The following is a 16,360-nucleotide window of genomic DNA, read 5'->3' as shown; positions in this document are numbered from 1 at the left end:
AGTTAATGTGATTAGCAAGTTCTTCAAAGACACCATTTTCCTAAAGTCTACATACAATGCTTTATTTTACTGTCAGCTGAATAACGAAATAGAAATTTGGGGTGCAACAACCAAAGCAAATCAAAATAAGCTATTGCTACTTCATAAAATTGCTATAAGAATCATCTGAAGAGAAAAATATAAGGGATAATGTCATGGTTTGTTTACAAAAACTAGTGTGCTAATCATAGTAAACAATATGCATGTTTTATTTATTTATTTATTTATATCCCATAAATCCAATACTGCGAGGCATTCTCATGGATGTAGGACGTGTCAGAATTATTACAAATAATACAAAAGGAATACATAAAAGTACCTCTTGCAAGAGGATATCTGGTATAAGACAAAATACACATTAATAGGTTTAGAAAAAATTACATTAAAGAATATGGTAGATCTTAATAGCTAAATGAAAGACACAGTAATGTTAACAGTGATTGTGAGTATCGTAATCCACAATAGCACATCAAATTAGTAAATGAAAAAATCAATTACAGTTAACTCTACTGAAATATTCTTCTACTGAATAGAAGGAATTATCTAATAAATACTGTTTGATTCAATGTACTACCCAGTGCAGTTATGACCCCTCCCACAATGAAGTTTAAAATTCAACTAAAGAAATTCCTGCTACAAAATTCCTTTTACAAATTAGAAGAATATCATACTTACATGCAGAATAAGAAGTGTTTTGGAAAAAATGTGTAAATGGTGCTAAGCAAACCATTTTATTTGTAGTTCAAACATTTTGTTAATCAATGACACATTCAGAAGTATATAGTATTGTGCTATGTAACCTGTTTTTGTACATATGCAATGAATCATTAAAAGTTGAATAAATTATTATCATTATTATTATTACTATTAATGTTATTACTATGCATGTTTTGACAGAGGCAGCTTTTATATTTTCAACTGGAATTTTGAAGAATCAGGCAGCTTGTGGGGAAAATGATGACATTAATTTATTTTAAGTGCACAAATTTACCTTTTTACCTTACAGTGGTGAAAGACTGTTAAAATTTGTAACAGCAGTGTTATATTAGTTTCACATCTGTACTTGTATCATCAAAACAAGGTTTTGATTATATTGTCATCTAGTTATTAGCCACCCTATTACTTTACCCACTTTTCATGCCTAAATCACACTTTGGAATATTGTACCAAATATATAGCATTGTTGTCTGTTCTTCCAAAGCATTTCTTCCAGGCATGTTGAAACACTATTTCATTTCATGTCCAGTTTATGAACTGAGAGGTGCTTAAACTATTTTAAATAATGAATATGATATTTTGAAACTATGGAAAAGCCAGAATAGAATATGGCAATACTATGAAAAGGATAGTTGTGACTCACCATATAGTGGAGATACTGAGACTAAGATAGGCACACATAAAAGATTGTTAGAAAGTAAGCTTTTGGCCAAAAAGGCCTTCATCAGAAAAAGATAGCACACACACACACACACACACACACACACACACACACACACACACACAAATGGAACTCACATCCACATGACCACAGTCTCTGGCTCTGTGTGTGTGTGTGTGTGTGTGTGTGTGTGTGTGCTATCAGAAGAAAATTGACGCATTTGAGATGTGGTGCTATAGATGAATGTTGAAAATTAGGTGGACTGATAATGTAAGGAATGAGGAGGTTCTGTACAGAATTGGAGAGGAAAGGAATAGCTGGAAAACACTGACAAGAAGAAGGGACAGGATGATAGGACATCTGTGAAGACAACAGGTGATGACAAAGGAATTCATGGCAGGCTGCCAACTGATGAAAAAGAAACAACTACTACTCTCCATACAGTGGAGATACTGAGTCACAGGTATGCACAACAAAAAGACTGTCAGAAAGTAGCAAGGCCTTCGTTGGAAATAGACAACACACACGCACACACACACACACACACACACACACACACACACACACAAATGGAACTCACATACACATGACCACAGTCTCTGGCTGTTTGTGTGTGTGTGTGTGTGTGTGTGTGTGTGTGTGTGTGTGTGAGGGTGGGTGGGTGTGTGTGTGCATATGTGCGTGTGTGTGTTGTCTATTTCCAATGAAGGCCTTGCTACTTTCTGACAGCACCACATCTCAAATGCGTCAATTTTCTTCTGTTTGGTTTTCCCACAGTGTTAAGTTTCTGCTGTTCTCATTTCTGCTACTTCTCATTACTTTTATCTTCCTTCGATTTACTCTCAATTCATATTCTGTACTTATTAGACTGGTCATTCCATTCAGCAGATCATGTAATTCTTCTTCACTTTCAGCCAGCATAGCAGTGTCATCAGCGAATCATATCATTGATATTCTTCCATCTTGAATTTTAATTGCACTCTTTAGCCTTTCTTTTATTTCTATCATTGCTTCTTCAATGTACAGATTGAACAATATGGGTGTAAGACCACATTCCTGTCTTACACCCTTTTTAATCAGATCACTTCATTCTTGGTCATCCATGCATATTATTCCCTATTTGTTCTTGTACATATTGTATATTATCCATCTCTCCCTATAGCTTACCCCTATTTTTGTCAGAATTTCAAACATCTTGCACCATTTGACATTGTCAAATGCTTTTCTGCAGGTCAAAAAATCCCATGAATGTGTCTTGATTTTTCTTTAGTCTTGCTTCCATTATCAGCTGCAATGTTAGAATAGCCTCTCTGGTGCCTTTACCTTTCATAAAGCCAAATTGATCATCGTCTACCACATCCCCGATTTTCTTTTCCATTCTACTGTACATTATTCTTGTTCGCAACTTGGATGCATGAGCTGTTAAGCTGATTTTGCGATAATTCTCATACTTCTTAGCTCTTGCAGTCTTCAGAGTTGTGTAGATGATATTTTTTTTTAAAGTCAGATTGTATGTAGCTAGAATCATACATGCTGCATACCAATGTGAATAGTCATTTTGTTGCCACTTCCCCCCAATGATTTTAGAAATTCTGATTGAATGTTATCTATCCCTTCTGCCTTATTTGATCTTCAGTCCTCCAAAGCTGTCAAATTCTGAGTCTAATACTGGATCCCCTGTCTCTTCTAAATCAATTCCTATTTCTTCTTCTATCACATCAGACAAATCTTCCTCATCATAGAGGCCTTTCCACCTACCCACTCTCTCTTCTGCATTTAACACTGGAATTACCATTGCGCTCTTAACATTACCACCCATGCTTTTAATTTTGCTGAAGGTCATTTCGATTTTCCTATATACTGAATCAGTTCTTCCAACAGTCATTTATTTTTTGATGTTTTCACGTTTTTAATGCAGCCATTTCATCTTAGCTTCCCTGACCTTCCTATTTCTTTCACTTCTCAGCAACTTATATTTCTGTATTCCTGAGTTTCCCTACACATTTTTGTACTTCTTTCTTTCATTGATCAACTGAAGTATTTCTTCTGTTGCCCATGGTTTCTTTGCAGTTATCTTCTTTGTACCTATGGTTTCCTTTCCAACTTCTAGGGTTGCCCTTTTTATAGATGTCCATTCCTCTTCAACTGTACTGCTTACGGGGGTATTCCTTATTCCTGTATCCATAGCCTTAGAGAATTTCAAGCATATCTTGTCATTCCTGAGTACTTCTGTATCCCACTTCTTTGCGTATTGATTCTTCCTGACTAATCTCTTAAACTTCAGCCTGCTCTTCATCACTACTACATTGTGATCTGAGTTTATATCTGCTCCTGGGTTTGCCTTACAACCCAGTATCTGGTTACGGACTCTCTGTCTGATCATGATGTAATCTAACTGAAATCTTCTCATATCACCCAGCCTTTTCCAAGTCTACCCCCTCCTCTTGTGATTCTTGAAGAGAGTATTCACTATTACTAACTGAAATTTATTACAGAACTCAATTAGTCTTTCTCCTGTCTCATTCCTTGTCCCTAGCCCATATTCTCCTGTAACCTTTACTTCTACTCCTTCCCCTACAATTGCATTCCAGTCTTCCATGACTATTAGATTTTCCTCTCCCTTTACATACTGCATAACCCTTTCAATATCTTCATATACTTTCTCTATCTCTTCTGCTCAGCTTGCGACATTGGCATGTATACTCGAACTGTCATTGTCAGTGTTTGTTTGCTGCCGGTTCTGATATGAACAAACCTATCACTTTCTGCCCTACCTTCCTATTCATTATGAATCCTGCTGTTGTTGTACCATTTTCTGCTGCAGTTGATATTACCATGTACCCATCTGACCAGAAATCCCTGTCTTCTTTCCATTTCACTTCACTCATCCCCACAATATCTAGATTGGGCCTTTGCATTTCCCTTTTCAGAATTTCTAGCTTCCCTACCAAATTCCACACCCCGGGTCATAGAATGTTACACTTTCATTGGTCATTCAATCTTTTTCTCATGATCACCTACCCCTTGGCAGTCCCTTCCAGAGATCTGAATGAGGGACTATTCTGGAATCTTTTGCCAAAGGAGAGATCATCATTTTCAATTACAGGCCATATGTCATGTGGATACAAGTTATGTGTCTTTAATTAAGTGGTTTCCATTGCCTTCTGCATCCTTATGCCATTGATCATTGCTAATTCTTCTGCCTTTAGGGGCAATTTCCCACCCCAAGGACAAGAGAGTGCCCTGAACCTCTGTCCACTACTCCATCCTCTTTGATATCGGCATTGGCAGAATAAGGGTGACTTCTTATGCAGGAAGTCTTTGGCTGCCAGTGCCAAGTTTAAGTGGTGGCAGGTTTTGAACCTGGGACCAGTGACATTCTGATTACTAGTCAAAGACACAACTCCTAGACCACAGGTTTATTTTAGTAAATACCCAGTATATCCATGTACTGTCTCAAAACACTTTAATGGTGATGAACTTGCAAATAATATGTTCCATTATTGTACCAATTTCAGGACACACATAGGAAGTTTTTTTGCAAAATGTTAAAATACAGAGCTATTACATTTTAAATAAAACATACAAGTGAAGAATTGTAAGTAATATGTTACAGATTGGGTTAGGAAGTTATTTTGATTAACCAATAACACTGTGTTATTTAATTGACTTTTATGTAAGGTACTGTTTTTCTGAGTGGACTTTTATGTGTGCACTGCCCTTCCCTTGTTCTAGCACAGCCTACCAAAATATTGCTAGAAACTCGAATTTTATATTTGGAATATTGTAGTAACTAAAATATATTCCTAGAATAAGTATCAATTTTTTGAAGCAAGAACTTTAAGTCTACAAGAAGGTAACAATGGAGTTTTAGTTATACCACAAAATTTTTGAATAGTAATACTTCCTGCAGTGCAAAATTCTTAAAATGTATAGATGTTCTTTACATAGTATAGAAATAGAGTTTATAAATGAGGTGAATCAATCCTGAAACAAACTATTATAAGTGTGGTCAGATTTCTGTGTGCACATGGTTTCCACAAGGCCTAATTTTGAATATTTCCTCAAAGAAAATGTTTTACTCAAAATGCCTACCCTGTTCAAGTCACAAAGGGTGTGTGGGAAGGGCAATTGTAGGTAAGCCTTCACACAAGCTCAAATCTCTCTGATTTGCCTTCATGGTCTTTTCATAAGATTTATGTATATACAGTGAAGTAATATATTGGTTGGCTCATCTAGGAACATATGATTCCAGAATTTTAACTGTAAGCCACTCTGTGGTGCATAACACTTCTCTTGCAGTCTCTCCTACCAGAGTTGGACAAGCTTTCCATGACATTTTCGCACTTACTGAATGAACCTGCGATGAAATGCACTTTTACTCTTTGAGTTTTCTCAGTATCATCTGTCAGCCTTATCTGTTAAAAGTCGCAGACTGGTTAGCAGTATCAAATTATTGGTCAAACAAGGATTTTGTATGCTACTTCTTTTGTGGGTGAATTACACTTCACATGTACATCTTCATGGCTACTCTTCAACTCACACTTAAATGCCTATTTTCTAACATTTCACTTTTGAATAGTGAAGGAAAAATGAACGCTTGAATCTCTCCATGGAAGTTCTGATTTATCTTATTTTATTGTGATGATCATTGCTGCTTATGTCAGTGTGTGTGTGTGTGTCAACAAAATACACTACTGGCCATTAAAATTGCTACACCATGAAGATGACATGCTACAGGCGCAAAATTTAACCAACAGGAAGAAGATGCTGTGATATGCAAATGATTAGCTTTTCAGAGCATTCACATAAGGTTGGCGCCGGTGGCGACACCTGCAACGTGCTAACATGAGGAAAGTTTCCAACCGATTTCTCATACACAAACAGCAGTTGACCAGTGTTGCATGGTGAAATGTTGTGATGCCTCATGCAAGGAGAAGAAATGCGTACCAACATGTTTCCAACTTTGATAAAGGTCGGATTGTAGCCTATCATGATTGCTGTTTATCGTATCGTGACATTGCTGCTCGTGTTGGTCGAGATTCAATGACTGTTAGCAGAATATGGAACCAGTGGGTTCAGAAGGGTAATCGGAACACCGTGCTGGATTCCAACGGCCTCGTATCACTAGCAGTCGAGATGACAGGCATCTTATCCGCATGGCTGTAATGGATCGTGCAGGCACGTCTCGATCCCTGAGTCAACAGATGGGGACATTTGCAAGACAACAACCATCTGCATGATCAGTTTGATGATGTTTGCAGCAGCATGGACTATCAGCTCGGAGACCATGGCTGCGGTTACCCTTGACACTGCATCACAGACAGGAGCGCCTGCAATGGTGTACTCTACGATGAACTTGGGTGCACAAATGGCAAAACATCATTTTTTCAGATGAATCCAGGTTCTGTTTACAGCATCATGATGGTCGCATCCATGTTTGGTGACATCACAGTAAACGCACATTGGAAGCGTGTATTCGTCAGCGCCATACTGGCGTATCACCCGGCGTGATGATATGGGGTGCCATTGGTTACACGTCTCATTCACCTCTTGTTCGCATTGACGGCACTTTGAACAGTGGATGTTACATTTCAGATGTGTTATGACCCATGGTTCTACCCTTCATTCGATCCCTGTAAAACCCTACATTTCAGCAGGATAATGCATGACCGCATGTTGCGGGTCCTGTACGGGCCTTTCTGGATACATATAATGTTCGACTGCTACCCTGGCCAGCACATTCTCCAGATCTCTCATCAACTGAAAACGTCTGGGCAATGGTGGCCTAGCAACTGGCTCATCACAATACACCAGTCAGTACTCTTGATGAACTGTGGTATCGTGTTGAAGCTGCATGGGCAGCTGTACCTGTACACGCCATCCAAGCTCTGTTTGGCTCAATGCCCAGGCATATCAAGGCCGTTATTATGGCCAGAGGTGGTTGTTCTGGGTACTTATTTCTCAGGATCTATGCACCCAAATTGCGTGAAAATGTAATCACATGTCAGTTAGAGTATAATATATTTGTCCAATGAATACCCATTTATCATCTGCATTTCTTCTTGGTGTGGCAATTTTAATGGCCATTAGTGTAGTTTCACTTTCAGAGGAGAAAGATGGTGACTGAAACTTCATGAAAAAGTCACTTCATAAAAAGTACAATGAAAAACACCTTTGTTTTAGTGACTGCCACTGCAACTCATGTATCACATCCAAGGTGCTCTTTCCCCCTGTTTCATAGTAATACAAATTGACCTCCCCTTCTCTGAACTTTTTCAGTGTCCTACATCAATCCTCTCTGGTAAAGATGTCATACCATACAACAGTACTGTAGCAGAGGATGGACAAGCATAGTGTACACATTACCTTTAGTCGATTTGTCTTCTATGTGTTCTGCCAATAAAACACAGCCTTTGGTTTGCCTTCCCCACACCCATTTTCAACTGATCATTTTGGTTTAAGTTGTTTGTATTTGCAATCCCTTGATAGCCTTTAAATTTGTGTGGTTTATCATGTAAAAAAAATTTAAAGGATTCCTTTTAGTGCTCATGTGGATGGCCTCACACTATTCATTACGTAGGGTCAATTGCCACTTTTTGCATACCCTTATCTTGTGTAGATCATCTTGCAATTTGTTTTGATCTCCCTATGACTTTACTAGATGGTAACTGACAGCATCATCCTCAGACAATCTAAAAGGACTGCTCAGATTACCTCCTAAATCATTTATATAGATTAGGAACAACACAAGGCCTATAACACTTACCAGGTGTAGAAGTATGAAAGTAGTATTTCCCCATAGATGGTGCTAGCTGTCAGTGTAGGTCCCATGAGACTGCATCTGCAGTGCCACCGGCTTCCTTTAATGGTTGACGACGAATGTCAACACACAGTAACCCAAGTTCCATTCATTGGTATCTGTTCCAAACCCATAAACATGTCAACTTTTGTGGCTATGAACTACGATTTGTGGACAGCATTGGTTTTCTGTTATCATTCAAAGAAAAATGCTCCAGAATCACATCAAATGCTTGTCGAAGCTTTCAGTGAACATGCTCTTGGGAAAACACACTGTTTCGAGTGGCTCAAAAAATTCAAAAGTGGTAATTTTGATGTGAGGAACGACGAGTGCAGGAAACCATCAAATAAGCTCAAAGACAATGAATTGCAGGCCTTGTTGGATGAAGATTATACTCAAACTCAACAGAAACTTGTGGAACAATTGAATGTGACATATAAAGCTGTTTCTCTTTGGTTGAAAGCTATGGGAAAGGTGCAGAAAGTAGAAAATGGGTTCCGCATGAACTGGATGAAAGAAGCAAGCAAATTGAAAGACCACTTGTGAAACACTGCTCACCAGATACAGAAGAAAGTTGTTTCTCCATAAAATAGTGACAGGTGATGAAAAATTGATATATTTTGAGAATCCTAAGCATTGTAAATCACAGGTGAATCAAGGCAAACCATCTACGTCCACTGTAAGACCAAATTGCTTTGGAAAGAAGATAATACTCCATGTTTGGTGGCATCAGAAGGGAGTCATCTATTATGAGCTGCTAAAACTTGGTGAAACATTGACACTGATCGCTACCAACAGCAAATGATTGATTTAAATAAAAAATTATGCAAAAAATGACCAGAATATGGAAAAAGGCAACAAAAAGCCATATTGTCCATGATAACACTTCATCAGCCCAGCAAAATGGGTCAGGCAAACAATCGAGGTGTTCAGTTGGGAAATACTAGGGCATGTGGTTTTTCTCCAGTCTTGGATCCATCTGATTATCACATATTTGCATCACTGGGACACTCTGTCACTGAACAATGCTTCAATTCATATGAAAATGTATGAAAATGGCTGCCTCAAAAGAAGGACTGTTTTTTTGGCATGGTATTCATAGCCTGCCGGAGAGGTGGGAGAAATGTGTAAATAGCAATGGAAATTATTGTGAATAAAATGTTGTGTATCAGTTCCAAACAACATATGTGTGATTATTGCAATCAAATCCAGATTTCATACTTCTACATCTGGTACCTGGGGAATTCCAGATATCGCTTCTCTTTTATTGTATGACTCTCCATCAGTTACTTTCTGATGAAAACCATGAATCCAGGTGTGGAACTGAGATAGCACTCCATAGGCAAGCAGTCTGACTAGAAGCCACTTGTGAGGAATGCTATTGAAATCTAGAAATATAGAATCAATTTGAGATCCCTTGTCAATAGAATTAATTATGTCATGAGAATAAAGAACTAGATGTGTTGTACAAGAACAATATTTTCTGAATCCATGCTGACTGTGTGATAGCAGATAATTTTCTTTTAGGTAATTGATCATGTTTGAACACAGTATACATTCCAAAATCCTCCTGCAAATTGATGCCAGTGATATGGGTCTGCAGTTCAGTGGATTATTCCCATTTCCTTTCTTGAGTGTTGATGTGACCCATGCAACTTCCCTGTCTTTAGGTACAGATCTTTTGTTGAGCAAGCAGTTGTGTGTTATTTCTGAGTATGGAGCTATAAGATTAGCATACATTGAAAGGAGTCTAATTAATATATAAGCTGGACCAGAATATTTGCCTTAATTAAGTGATATGAGTTGCTTTGCTGCACCAAGGATATTTCCTTCTATGTGACATATGTGGTCAACTGCCCTTGATTCAAATTCAGAAATATTTATTTTCTCTTCTTTGATGAAGGTATTTTGGAAAACCATATTTTGTAGCTCTGCTTTAGTGGTGCTGTCCTACTGTGCAGTGAAGTTGTTGACTGAGTCTTGTGACTGGTGTACTTTATATATGGCCGGAATCTCTTTTGATTTCGAGACAGGGTTTCATTTTGGAAACAACTGCTAAATTTCAAGCTCCGGTAAAACTTTGCCAATATTGGGGATTTTGCATTCTTCTACATTTGGCACACTTTTTGTTGCTTCTACAACAGTGTTTTGACCTGTTATGCATATCATGGAGTTTCAGTTCCATCTGCTATTAATTTATGTGGTATAAATCTTTCAATTGCTGTCAATGCTATTTCCCTGAATTCAAGCTACGTCTGGTCAATGATTACATAGTTTGTAAGGAATGGAGACCATCTCTCAGGGAAGTGTCAAGCAAATTTTTTTCTGTTTTTCTAAATAGATGTATTTTGTGCTTATATTTTGTGGATTTGGATGTTGGGGTATTCAGTCTCACTGCAACAGTCTTATGTCCACTAATCCTTTTATCCATCATGATGCTCCCTGTTTACTCAGAATTATTTTTTGCTAAGAGGTCAAGTATACTTTCACAACTACTTATGCTTTGAGTGAGCTCCTGAACTAATTACTCAAACAGAATTTCAGAGGAAGGATTTAGCACAATTTCAGATGATGGTTTGTACCTGGCACTGGTTTTGAACATGTAATTTTGCCAATATATCAAGGGTAGATTGAAGTCACACCAACTACAACTATATGAATGGGGTACCTATTTGGTATGATACTCAAATTTCTTTGAACTTTTTGGCAACTGTATTATCTGAACTGAGGAGTCTGTAAAAGGAATAAATTATTAATTTATTGTGATTGTTAAGTATAACCCCTACCGTTACTACCTCACAGGAACTATCTTCTTCAGTGCTGCTACAAGATAAACTACTTCTAACAGCAAGAAACACACCACCACCAACTGTATTTAACCTGTCCTTTCAGAACTCCTGCAGATCTTTTGTAAAAGTTCAGCAGAACTTCTCTCTGGCTTTAACCACCTTTCAGGACCTGTAATGATTTAAGCTTGTAATCTTACCCTCCCACACATCGCCATTAAATTTCTCTTAGTCTCTACATTATTTGCAAAAGCTTTGAGAGGTATAAGATATACAAAAGAAAAACTTTTTACTTATCTTCATTTTCTTTTGTTGTTGGCTCCAAGTCTTGCATCTAGGGGTACAGTCTAGCAGCTGAAATTTTGATTTAATGTTGTGGGTTCCTAATGACCAAATAACTGATGAAGATTTGCCTCTATGTTTCTTGAATTTTATTCTTTGTCACATTATTAAATACCATGCCGTTTTTTACAATTTCCACTTAATGTTCCAAATTACATTGTTAGTGTCGATCATATAAAAACATCTGTCTCCATCAAAAGCACGCATGCCCGCTACTGCCCACATTCTGTGGTACTCACAATATTCCCAAGAGTTTACAAAGCAAAAGAGTTTACAAACTTTCTTGACAAAAGAGGAATCTTTGCTAAAATATATCATTATTTTATAAATGAATCCAGAAAAAAATTTAATAATTGGCATTAGATTGTGCAGTTAATAATACAAATTTTAAATATGCCTGAAATTTTGTAATTTCAAATGTTTCTAGAAGAAGAGTAGTTTTAACTGCACATACAAAGTACTAACAAATTATTTCTTTTTACACATTGTAGTCTGAAATATAATACATCATATCCAAAATCGTATGAAATTCTTTCAGTGAAACTGCCAAGAATGTTCACCTGTATCAGATTTGAAATTAATCCTGGTATCAGCTACTTCTATATAAAAAAAAGATAATGCTAGAAAAGGTGTCCCATTACAAGCTTCAGTGCTCTCTATTACCACTTGCAGCTCTAGTTCTTTCCCAATACTGCTTTGGCAGTCTGCAGCTAGAATAACTAAGTTTGGGTATACCCTCATCCTGTGTTTGTTTTTCATCCTTTGACATCGAAGCCCTTCCTGTTATTTCTCAAGATTCTCTAGCATAAAAAACTGCCCAGTCCACTCCACACAGCCCCCACTATCTGTGATCTGTCTCCTGTGGGTAATGGACTGCTGAAATATTAAGCGGAATCTGATACTCCACTACCCTATGGCCCAAGTCAAGGAATCTGGAGCCTGCACAGTCGCAGAACCATCTGAGTCTCTAATTCAGACCCTCAACTTGGCTCTGTACCAAAGATCCACAATCAGTCCTGTTGACATTGCTATAGATGGTGAGCTCTGCCTTCATCTTGCAACCAAAACTGACAGTCTTTATCATTTCAGATAGCGACCAGAAACCAGAGACATTCTCTTACAGTACAATACAATACACATCATTAGCACCAACATGAGCCACTACCTGCAATTGGCTATCCTCTGTGCTCTTCATGGCATCCAGAAAGAGCCACTCCACATCTGGAATGACTTTCCATGGTATGAACAAAAAATACACACATCCTCCTTCCCCTCTTTGGCAGCCATATCCCTAAGGGGTGGCATTATGCACCTAACGTTGGAGCTCCCAACTACTAGTAATCCCGCCCTATAAGAATGCATGGCTCTTTCTGGGGATTCTCTCAGTTAATCTGTCTGGTGTCTACCTTAACCACAATTAGTTTTATGTGAATGTGGCATTTTAAATCACTCTATACACATACTCCCAAGTACTTGGATTCGACTACTTCCAGTGACTATTCGTCAATTGTGTTATCATATAACAACAGGCCTTTCCACCTATTTACATAGAACATGATACATTTTTATGTTAAGAATGAACTGCCAACCCCCGCACCAAGGGTCAATTCTCTGCAGGTCTTCCTACATTTTGCCTCACTTTTCTAATGTTGTAGCTTCTTTATATACAATGGCATCAACTTGCAAACAGCCTCACGGAACTTCTGATGTCAATATTATCTGCTGTCTCATTTATGTATATTGTGAACTGTTATGGTGCTATAATTATTTCCTGGGATATGCCCAAAGTTACTTTTACATCTGAAGATTTCTCTGTGTTTAAAGTGACATACTGCATCCTATTTGCTAGGCACTCTTCAACCCTACCACAAAACTAGTCTGATGTTCTGTAAGCACATATATTGTTCATTAGACAACATCGTCCAGAAATCAAAAAACCTGGCAGCAACTGGGGCACTGGTAATTACCATGTTCAAGATCTCATGAACAAACTAAGTGACATGACTTTCATTCAGTCATTGTTCATGAGATTCATACTGACTCTTACAGAGGAGATTTTCAGTCTTCAAAAAGGTCATAATACACAGACATAGACTGTGTTTCAAAGTCTTATAACAAACTAACATCAGCAATACAGGCCTATAGCTTTGTATGTCTGTTCTATGGCCCTTCTTGAAAATGGGAATGGTCTGTACATTTTTCTTAACTACTTGGAACTCTTTGCTGCTGCAGTGATCTGCATTAGATGGCTGTTAGATGGCTGTTTGAACAGATGCAAATTTCTTTCACTTGCTCTATGTAGAGTCATATTGGTATACTATCAGGCCCATTGCCTGTCCCCTGTTAAGTGATTTCAGTTGATTTCTATATTTTTTCAATAGTAATAGTAATAATAATAATTATATAATAATAAAGTGATAATAATAATAATCCTTTCTTTCAAACAAGTATTATTTGCTAAATTTTCCTACATTGTGCCCTACAGGCTGTCTTAAATTGAGAGCAAAAATGTATTATTTAATGTTATGATGTTTGATTATATGTATTTTTTACATGCTACATTTATCTGAAAATGTGGGACATCATCCAGCTCAAACATTTTCACTGCCTTTTTAATGTGTAATATGAAAAATGTGCTCACTTTCTTTTCAACCACTCCCTCTCAGTCACATTTTCTGTGAACATGAACTTCAGAGCTCCATCAACCTGTAAATTTTCTGTACTAAGTTTTCAGGATTCACTTGCACTTGTATTAAATTTTTCTAGACAATTGAAAGCTGAAAGTGTAATATTGTATTAAAAATAATTATTCCCTAGATATAACCTTTTATCTTTTCCACAGATACACCTTGCAATTCAATGTGTATGATCATCAACATGGTCAAGTTGACATATTGGCGAATGTCTCAGTTATTGTGAAAGATATTTCCTATAATGTAATTGCCAATTCTGGTTCAATCAGAATATTAGATTTGTCAGATGAAAACTTCATCAGAAAAATCTTCAACAAGGTATGTACAGTCTAACAGGAACAGGTGAATTTTTGTATAATCAAACCTTGTGAAATTTAAAAACTTCTTTCTAGAAAACTAAACTTCTTTTTACTAAAAGTACAGAAAAGCATGGCAGCGTGTATTTTCTCTTATGCCTCCAAATTTTTCTAGATCTTTGGCATTAAGAGGCATGGAGAGGAATGGCAAAAAGAAAAAAAATCTAAAAAGTGTTTATTATTGTCTGTTACATTACCTAATAAATGTTAGGCCATCTGCTTGCTACAACTGACAAGTCAGGCTGTGGTAAAAATAATGGAAAGAGGGAAAGGTAACCCACAACATTGCAGCTGGCTGGAGATAAGGGATTACATCAACTGTAATGGGTGAGAGGAGCAAGGAGGGGTGGAGAGAAAGAAGGGTGGTGGCAGGGAGATAAGGAGGCAGAGTCAACAGGGGAATGGGACAGGAGTATGGCAGCAGGGAGCTTGCTCTGACAACAGAGGCATGGAGAGTTGGGTGTGGCACACGATGAAATGGAAGATTTGGTTAGGTGTGAGGGAGGGGAAGAGGGGGATAGAACAGAGGAGTGGGAGACTACAAGGCAAACACTGCAGATGTATGTTAATAAAGTGAAGTAGGAGGCATGAGGATTGGGATGGAGACTTGTGGGACAGGTACTGGCAGAGATTGAAGCCAGGATGACTACAGGACTACCTAAAATTTCAGCAGGAGTAGATGAGGTGCCTGTTTATATCATAAAAATCACAGCTGTACAAATCACAAGGCCCTTGGCATACATAGCCAACTTATCATTTAGTGAAGGAGTGTTTTCGGAAAGGATGAAAATGTCAAAAGTGAAGCCATTACTCAAAAACAGTGACAAGCATAAGGTAGGAAACTATTGGCCAATATCTCTCCTTCTGGCATTTTCCAAATAATAGAAAAATTAATGAAACACAGAATCAACAAGTATCTAAATGACCATAAGTTACTAAATAGAAATCAGCATGGCTTCTAGGCAGGTAAAAACACAGAAGCAGCACTAATGTTCTACACTGAACAAATAATCAAAAATCCAGAAAAAGACAATTGTGCAGTAGAAATAAATTTAGATCTCTCCAAAGCATTTAACACTGTCAATCATGGCATTCTTTTAGAAAAACTGGAAGCATTATGTATTCATGGGACAGGGGAAAAGTGGTTTGAATCATACCTATGGAACAGAACACAGATTGTTGGACTGATGTCAGATTACTCCAACCACAAAATAAATTTAGTATCAGAAGCAAAAAAAAGTGTAAACTGGAGTGCCACAAGGCAGTATTCTAGGTGCCTTATTGTTCCTTGTCTACATAAATGACATTCACACCACAGATGGAGCAGTAAAGGCCATAAAATTCCCCGATGATACTAGTGTGATACGAGGATGGTTTGAAAAGTTCTCAGAATCACCACAAGAGGTCAGCTGTAGTGCAACAAGTTCTTCACGTGATATTCATTGGACTGTTGCCTGTAAACGCGTGCCACGTCAGTGCTCTTGGAAGAGAGCTGTGGCAGTGATGTGGCTCTGTTGTTGTTCCCGTGTAGTGATTTGCGAAGATGGAAAAAATCGAGATTCAAGCAGTGATTAAGTACTTTGTAAAGAAATGTATGAAAGCAAAGGACATTCATCCTGATTTCCAGAATACTTTGGGGAACTTTGCTCCTTCATAATGAACTATTGGCAAGTGCACAAATGAATTTAAAATTGGTCAGGAGAGCTTAGATGATGATCTGCGCAGTGGTCCACCAAGATGTGTCACAATTCCAGAAATCATTGCAAAAGTGCACAAAATGGTCATGGTGTACTGCCAATTGGAAGTGTGTGAAATTGCTCACACTTCCCAGATTTCATCTGAAAGAATATATCACATTTTAACTGAAGAATTAGAAATGAAAAAATTATCTGCAAGATGGGTGCCATAACCCTTGACGAGCACCTGCACACATGTGCCATCGCCGTGGCAAAATTACATGAACG

General features: G+C 37.7%; 1 protein-coding gene across 1 annotated transcript in view; it reads left to right on the top strand.

Moving 5' to 3' along the window:
- LOC124803260 (putative neural-cadherin 2) overlaps nucleotides 1-16,360 on the top strand; it is a 169,723-nt gene that overhangs the window by 138,004 nt on the left and 15,359 nt on the right. The window contains exon 13 of the mRNA XM_047264444.1: nucleotides 14,190-14,358. Within this exon, the coding sequence (XP_047120400.1) occupies nucleotides 14,190-14,358 (169 nt within the window). The remainder of the gene's footprint in view (nucleotides 1-14,189; nucleotides 14,359-16,360) is intronic.

The sequence above is a fragment of the Schistocerca piceifrons genome, chromosome 6 (assembly GCF_021461385.2).
Source record: "Schistocerca piceifrons isolate TAMUIC-IGC-003096 chromosome 6, iqSchPice1.1, whole genome shotgun sequence".
NCBI classification, from domain to species: Eukaryota; Metazoa; Arthropoda; class Insecta; order Orthoptera; family Acrididae; genus Schistocerca; species Schistocerca piceifrons.
The sequence above is the reverse complement of the archived record's forward strand: the minus strand, read 5'-3'. Positions and strand labels throughout refer to the sequence as shown.